Source organism: Hyaena hyaena, unplaced genomic scaffold (genome assembly GCF_003009895.1).
Source record: "Hyaena hyaena isolate Hyena2069 unplaced genomic scaffold, ASM300989v1 scaffold_50, whole genome shotgun sequence".
Lineage (NCBI taxonomy): Eukaryota > Metazoa > Chordata > Mammalia > Carnivora > Hyaenidae > Hyaena > Hyaena hyaena.
Window position 1 is genome coordinate 5,751 of NW_024080682.1, and position 8,281 is coordinate 14,031.

At 51.2% G+C, this 8,281-nt stretch overlaps 1 protein-coding gene across 1 annotated transcript; it reads right to left on the bottom strand.

Annotated features, from left to right (window-relative positions):
- Positions 1 to 369: 369 nt before the first annotated feature.
- GIMAP6 (GTPase, IMAP family member 6) lies at positions 370 to 7,986 on the bottom strand. The gene is made up of 3 exons (XM_039230791.1): positions 7,741 to 7,986; positions 4,928 to 5,012; positions 370 to 1,982 (listed from the first exon to the last, which is right to left on the bottom strand). The coding sequence occupies exons 1-3, from the start codon at positions 7,909 to 7,911 to the stop codon at positions 1,207 to 1,209; spliced, it is 1,032 nt and encodes a 343-aa protein (XP_039086722.1). The 5' UTR covers positions 7,912 to 7,986; the 3' UTR covers positions 370 to 1,206.
- Positions 7,987 to 8,281: the final 295 nt, after the last annotated feature.

Here is an 8,281-nt window from a genome sequence, read left to right on the forward strand (position 1 = left end):
GGGACTTATCACTGCTGATTTTTAATCATAAAGGAGAAAAAAAATCCCACTGTATTTGATATAATTAAAACCAATTCCTTTAGGATTTTTATATATTTTATTACTTTTCTTTTTTTTTTTTTTTAAAGAAGTTTTACTGGATAACGTGTTTTGAATGACTTGGCATTTAGACTCAGTGGGGCTGTCATTTGGTCAATGCTTATATTTTCTGTTATGAAATTGACAAAGCTGACAGTTAAGACAAGATCACTTAAAGAAATTAATCTCCTAATGGAAATGCAAATGATTTTAGTTTCACCCTGGAGAATGAATGTCTGAGACTAACAAAGGAAATATAAACACGTAGGCTGTCATAGTATACTCAAAGCCTCTGAAATCAAATCAATATTTTATTCATAAAAAAGGAAGAAAGGTAGATCTTAGGGAATATGAAAACGTATTATATGATAAATGTGCCTCAGTTCAGTTCAGTTCAGTGGGAAATGGATGGCATATCTATAAGGTTCTGACACAAAGACTTAAGTATGCACCCCACATAAGTCTCTGTTGGGCCCTGAGACGCTTTTCTGAGTCTTCTAAAGCAAACGAAATGCTCAAACTTTCGTAGAGGTCCTTTGCGTCCGAGGAAGACAGGTGTCCTGGCCGCCACACTGGGAGACTCGTCAGCGCGCATCTGGTTGTAGAGACTTAACCATTGGACGAGGTCCAAATGGACCTGACACTGTGTCCTCTGGTCTCTGACCGCCGTCCAGCACTGTCTCCCCCATGGTCACTTCCCACCCCTCCCAGAAGTCCAGTCTGCTCCTCTTCCGCCCCATCAGCTGGTCAGACTCCACAGAAGCACCTCAAAGAAGCTGAAGTGCCCCTGAGGCCCATCCATCTCCTTATGCAGCTAGATGGCCAGAGCCAGACCGCATCCTGCTTGCTCTCTTCTCCAAGCCTAGGTGGCTTCTTCGGAACCCTGTGAGCAGAAACAGCCCCCCAGAAAGACTCCAGCTCACCGCAGAGTTCTCCCTTCTACCAGGCAGGCTGCTCCCTACAGTGTTGAAGCCGTTCATCGCCCCAGAAGGTGTGATGAAGGCCCCAGGGCGCGGTGCGAGTGGGGCACTCTGAACGCACCTGCCGATCAGGAGGCTGAGATGGCCAGGGACCCCCGGGCACCGAGGGGCGGGTAGCTAGCCACGGCGGCTGAGGTCCAGCCGAGGCTCAAATGGGCGCCCTCCCCAGCAGACGACTGTGAGCTTCCTCCGATTCCTTCTGGATCTGGCACAGCCCCTCCCTCCCGGGCTCAGCGCCGGGCGCCTCCTCCGAGCCTCGCCCCCCGAGGACCCTCCTTTCCTCGCCGCCTCCGCGCAGACCCTGGGAGTAGAGGTAGGCGCGGTTGCTGAAGTGCCGGCCGTCGTTCTCCCACAGGAGGCCGTCGATCTGCTCCAGGAGCTCGCGCAGCTGCGCCTCCTGCTCCGCGCCGCGCGCCGCGTTGTTGAAGGCGCAGTGGCGCCGCGCGCACACCTGGTCCAGCAGCGCCAGGTGCTCGTTGTCGGTGTCCCGCACGTACCGCTCCAGGGAGCCCCCTTCCAGATCCTCCTTGCGCGTGAACACCAGCACCGTGTGGGCCAGCACGTCCACCCCGAAGGCCACCTGGAGGCGCAGCACCGCCTGCCGGTCCTCCTCGGTGAAGCGGCCCAGCTGCGTCACCAGCAACACCGCGTGCGGCCCCGGGGCGGAGAAGGCGACCGCCTCGCACACGGCCTCCGACGAGCCCCGCGGGGACAGGATGTCTGGGGTGTCGATCACCTCGAGCTCCCGGCCGGCCCAGCCGCGGCTGGCCCGCTGCAGGGCGCGGGTCACCGGGTGAGCGCTGAGTTTAGACTCGAACTCTTTCCTGCCCAGGATGCTGTTCCCCGTGGCGCTCTTCCCGCTGCCCGTTTTCCCCACCAGCAGGAGCCTCAGTCTCCGGGGGCCCGGCGGGGCCTCCCCCAGACCTGGAAGCGCCGAGACAAAGCAGAGGGAGCTGGGGTTAGAGCCGCGCGGCGGGGAGCTCCCTGACCCCGGCAGAGCGTCCGGGATGCGAGAACAGGGGCCCCCAGTCTGCACCCGAGACCTGCGGCGGAGGGTGGGAGGTGGGCGGGGGAGGCTCACGTTCTTTCTTGCCCTTTTGAAGCTTTTTTAAAAATTGTGGTAAAAAGACAATATAAAAAATATATAACAAAATTCATCAGTGTACCCATTTTGAGGTGTGCAACTCCATGGCGCTCAGTGCATTCGCATCATGTGCAATCATCATCACTGTGCGCCTCAAGAATTTTTTTTATCATCCCAAGCTGTCCTGATTAAACCATAACTCCCCATTACTCACTCCCCACTAGTTCCTGGTGGCCTCTAGTGTACTTTCTGTCCCTAGGAGTCTGGCCATTCTAGGTAGGGCATGCAAGTGGAATCATGCAGGATTCACTTTGTTGTGTCTGGCTTATTTCACTCAGCATAACGTCCTCAGATTCACCCATGTTGTCGCCGGCGTCAGGACTGCCTTCCCTTTTAAGGCTGGGCCATACTCCATTGTAGGTTTGTATCACATTTTGTTTATTCATAAACATGTATGAATGTTTGGGTTGTTTCCGCCTTTTACTATTGTGAATAAGGCTGCTGTGAACATCTGGGTACAAATGTCTGTCTGAGTCCCCTGCTCTCAATTCTTTTGGGTATCCACCCAGAAGGGGAATTGCTGATCATGTGGTAGAATCTCACAGGTTTTTTTTTAAATTTTTTTTAAATTATTATTCTAGGAGAGAGAGAGAGAGAGAGACAGCGTGAGCAGGGGAGGGTCAGAGAGAGAGGGAGTCACAGACTGAAACAGGCTCCAGGCTCTGAGCTAGCAGTCAGCACAGAGCCCGACGCGGGGCTCGAACCCACGAACCGCGAGATCATGACCCAAGTGAAAGTCGGACGCCCAACCGACTAAGCCACCCAGGCGCCTCAGAATATCACAGTTTTATGTTTCGGCTTTGACACCTCTTATCAGGTCATTTGTTCTCAGGCAAGTGGGAATTAGCCCAGCAGGACTATGGAACCCTGAGCTTCCCTAAGTCTCCCTGATTGGAGATCCTTCTCAGTAAGAGCAGAAAGAAAAAGAAACACGTGGCCTCCTGTGTCTGACCACATCACCTTGTCTTCGCTTTTGCAACAGGGAATGTTGGGAGTGTTGGACCCCCTCAGCTTGACCCCAGGCTCCCAGGCAGAAACACCTGCACCCACATTCCTAGACAGCAGCCTTGAAGTCTGGGTTGGACCTTCTCACCCAGCAGAATATCAGAACCATGAGCTTCGAGAGACTTGGAGATGCCAATTTAAGATCTAGAAACCCAGTGTCAAGTTTCTTAGATACTTGATTGCTCCTGGAGCTGAGCACCAGGAAGGGAAGGAATTCCCTTCTGACCTTTAAGATCCGAGACCGAGAGCACACAGAGAAATGCCAAGTAGTACATAGATTCCAAGTCTGTTCCCCCATAAGATTCCCCCATTGAAAAGATGTGTCTCAATGACAGGGTCCTGAGCCTCCCAAGGGGGCACTGGCTCCCTCTGAATCTCTTTAGCAATGATATGTTTTTTTCTGCTGCCTGCCACCCAGGGTGGGTTGCCCCAGCAGCTGATTCAGACTGAATGGCTTTGGCTCCCTCCAGCTGCCCCCAGCTGGCTTGAAAGGAATTTGAGTGAATGAGTAAGAGTTTTAAGAAAGCATGGAGTGTGGAACATTCATCTCTGCCCTCCCAACCAATGAAAAGCTGGGCAAAGATAGCAAATCCTGTCTCTGAGCAAGCCTGGGGCCACCAGTGCACACCACTGGAACTTAAATATATCACCTGAGCGCCAGAGAGGATTTTTCAAGTAATATTTAAACTTGATTGTTGCAAGAACAGGTAAAGCAGGTATCAGCACTTCTATGGGTAATTTTCTTCCATGGTTTATTAATAAGACTCCCTCCCAGGGGCGCCTGGGTGGCTTAGTCGGTTAAGCGTCCGACTTTCGCTTAGGTCATGATCTCGCGATTCGTGGTTTCGGGCCCTGCGTCGGGCTCTGTGCTGACAGCTCAGAGCCTGGAGCCTGTTTCAGAGTCTGTGACTCCCTCTCTCTCTGACCCTCCCCTGTTCACGCTGTCTCTCTCTCTCTCTCTCTCTTTCTCTCTCTCCTAGAAATAAATAAAACATTAAAAAAATTTAAAAAAAAAAAAAGACTCCCTCCCAGTAGCTCAGGCCATTGAAGTTCATGTAGTAAAAAACTGTTTGTGCTAAAATACATAATGAGTCACAAATAATTTCTTCCGGCCAGGAAAATGGATGAATTTCCAGCATTCCCAGATTCTGTCTCCCCAAGGTAGATGGCAAAATTGAGTGCTCGAAAGTTAAAAGCTTGGTCCTGATGCAGTGGCTGTTGGAGACAACCCCCTCCAGAAGGCCAAGCCCAGTTCTGAGGCAGCGGCCAAGTACATCCTGTCTGCTCCCATGCTGCTTTGCAGCCCATATGACCCCGAGTGCTCTCCCATCTGATCCAGCCAAGCACCCCCAGACGGGGTCTATTGACTGCAGAGCCTCAGACCCGGGTGAGCCATTTGGTCACACTGACTATTGGCACATCCTTCCTGAGGAGAAAAGCCCAGAATGCACAGACCTCTTTTCCTCAGGCCTGATACAGAGATTTAGTAAAGGGGGTGGCTGGTGCCGTGTCCCCCTTCCTTCCCCCCTGCTCTGCCCACCAGGGTCCCCTCCCTATTATTTGCCTGTGGTAAAGGAAGAACCCCCAAAGGTTCTTGGGCAAATCTCTACAGAAGTGGGCAAATCTCTACAGGGATGAACCCCGCTGCCTGTCCAGTGCACCACCAAACGTCCCCACCACAGACCTCTCTCAAGCTCATTTCTGCTAGCAAGTAATTTACCTCCTAAAATGTCCTGTTTAGGATGCTGACGCAGCGCTCCTGCAGGATGGTCCTGGGGAATCTCTTCGTATTCTTCCTCCTTGATCTAGAGAAAACGATAATGTGTCTTACTGGTTTTTCAACCGTTTTAAGAGGCACCTGACTGTTGCCTTTCTCTTGCCAGAAGCTTAGGTTTGAGGAGGAGCAGCGTGAATGCGGAGAGGGAGGAGGGAGGCCGAGGGGTCTCTCCTTCCTTTACAGACCCTGTTTTCTCTCCTCTCCCCCCATCCGTACTGTGGTTTCTACTGTCAGTGTAAGAGACCTCATGGAGAAAGGTGAACTGGCCTGCCAGCCAAGGGGCAGGTAGTCTCTGGAGAGACATGGCCCTAGAGCCGTTCTGAGGAGGAGAAGGAGCAGAGAGCAGATGCAGGTCTGATACGGGGTCCTCAGAGCAGTGGGAAGATCAGTGTGACCACAGTAGGGGTATCTGGAGGGTGCGGGCAGGAAATTGTGCTGAGGGACTGGCTGGGGGGTGGGGGTCATGGTGTTGGGCCAAAAGGGGAGGTCCAGGCCTGACCTTGGGGAATGCTTGGCAGTAAGGAAGTGAGAGTTGCAGAGGGCTTACGGGTGGGTGGCTAGGTTCTGCTGTGAGGACAGGAATGGGGCCATCAGTGTGCAGAGCAGAGTCCTGCTGGGAGGGAGGAGACCTTGGTGCTCATCTCCAACGGCCATCAGTTAGAATGGTCACACTGCCTGGGCCTTATTGTCCCCAATTCTGGGCTTGAATTAAATGTCCCCAAGGGCTCTTCCCCTGTGGGAAGGACCAGTCACTCCAGCCAGGAACTTCCAGCCTACTTCTGAGGAAGGACCATGTAACCTCGCTCAGTGCATCCTGCCTCATGGACTAACACAGTTCCCTACGGCGCGGGGCTGGGGCCCGTCAGCCTACAGCTGCTTGATACTCTCTGTGGGGTCGGGGAGGAAACCGCATGTTTCCATGACTGTTTTTCCAGAACATGGAGGACACTCAGAGACACAGTCAGATGAATGTCTCCGGACGAAGGCTGTGGGGTGTGGGGAGACCCAGCTACAGGGGGCCCCAATAGACGTAGTTTTCCCATTGCTGTAACACCCTCAGAAGGTTATTGCACTCTGTTAACCTGGCAAATGACTTCAGTCATGCCCAGGTCCCAGGAGCTGGCCATCGGGAGGCCAGTGTGGCTCTTGCTGTATGGCTGTTGGCTTTACTTAGCAATGTCACCCCTAAAGTGCCAGGCTCAGAACGGACACAGTCCAGTAAGTTGTGTGACTTTGCAGGAAAAGAGAGTGACCAGGTCAGGTGAACAGCTGTCCCCAGACCTGGTCAGTGACATTTTAGCAGGGACACAGCATTTGCCTATCAAAAGGGCTTCTGGGACAAGGGGATTGTGCTCCTATCTCTGCACCTGGAACCCCCTCAGCCTCTTTGTTCTTGGCTTCCTTACATCCTTGATGGAAGTTGAGGCAGTGCTTCACCAATGAAACCTTGCGGCTCCCTTACAGAGAAGGGGGAGCTCAGCGGAAGGTAAGAGGAGGGTGGGTGGGTGAGCTGGGGGAGGCGCACGGGCAGAAAATTTGAACAGTGCACTCCAGCCTAGCATCAGCGAGTGAGTCTGTGCCCCGGGCCTCGCCGCCTCGCCCCTGCCCAGAGCAGCCCCTCACACGTTGGCCTCCCTGCACTTGGCTGGTTTTGTCTCCAGCACAGAGCTCGAGCAGCCACGTCCCCCCACCTCCTTACGAGGAGGAGAATCAACTCGCGGAAGCATCTTGCCCAGGAGTAAACAGTGAATTGAGCAGGAAACAGAGTTCTCCTGACTCTTACACATGGCTGCTTCTGTTCCACTGTAAACACACCCCTACACACCCTACACACATGCACTCACAAACACAACACACTCGCAAACACACACCCACACAAACACACCACACTGACACACTCACAAACACAATACACACCTATACACTCACAAACACACAGCCAGACAAGCACAACACACACTCACACTTACAAACATACACACAGACTCACAAACACAACACATACATTGACAAACACACACACTCAAACACAACCACACATACAAACATATCACACACCCACACTCACAAACACAACAACACCCACAAACTTGTAAACATATACACACAAACAATACACGCCCACATACTTGCAAACATACACACACTCAAAAACACAACATGTACACTCATAAGCATACACACAAATGGAACACACACTTGCACACTCACAAACAACAAACACACACTCGCAAACACACACAGACTCACAAACACACCACTCAAACACACCCACACACTTGTAAACACACACAAACAACACATACCCACACTCACAAACAAAACACACACCCCATACACTCATAAACATATCACACACTGACATAGTCACAAACATAACACACACTAACTTGCAAACGACACTCATAAACCCAACACACACCTCTACACAAACATACACATACACACACTACACACATACAATCAGAACACACCACACACATATTCACAAATACATAAACACACATACAAACACACAAACATAAATCACTCACATACTCTCACAAACATAACACACAAACATAAATACACAACATACACATTCACATAAACACACACATACACATAAACACATCACACACACTCACCCATACCCAGTCACTCTCAAACACAACATATACACAAAAACAAACACACAATACACACAGAAACATACGTACTCAACACAAACACACACACACACACACACACACACACTCTCACACACTCAGACTTACCACTCCATCAGCCATAAAGGAAGAGGAATGGTCATGTTTTCTGTCTCCTGTGTCCGTGCTTTCTTGTGAATTCTTTGTTTCTCCTTCTGGGGCTGACACATCGCAGGCTGCTGAGGGCTTTGACGAGAAGTAGAGGAAAGTGTCCACAGCGTATGAATATATAGAGTGCATTGCTTACAGCTTTCAGTAAAACGCGGTCAGAAAGCTCAGTTCAAGAACTGCTCTTGAAAGAGCAGAGTCTGCTGTATAGGGAACAGGAAGTGGGTGGGAACACTCAGAGCCAGACAACTCTCAGTCAGAACACGTGCTGGTCACATTTTTCCTGAAGCTTTGGTAATATAAACAGGAAAAGCAAGAACATCAGTATTGTTATTTTTATCCTGAACTAGGATAACTCAGAGACTTAGAAGCAGCAGACCCTTCAGGAAATTTTGTGCCAAGGGAATAATTTTTTACCGATCCCCTCCCTTTTCTGCAAGTTGCCTGCCTTCTGCAGATACCCTATGCCTTTGCCATTGTGGTGGATGCTGACTGTCTTTTC

Excerpts from the sequence above, each read along its gene's own strand:
- GIMAP6 (XM_039230791.1), bottom strand. The coding sequence starts at position 7,911 with ATGCACTCTATATATTCATACGCTGTGGACACTTTCCTCTACTTCTCG. Across the intron at positions 5,013-7,740 it reads CCTTTATGGCTGATGGAGTG|ATCAAGGAGGAAGAATACGA; the intron begins GTAAGTCTGAGT and ends CGTTTTCTCTAG. Across the intron at positions 1,983-4,927 it reads TAAACAGGACATTTTAGGAG|GTCTGGGGGAGGCCCCGCCG; the intron begins GTAAATTACTTG and ends CGGCGCTTCCAG.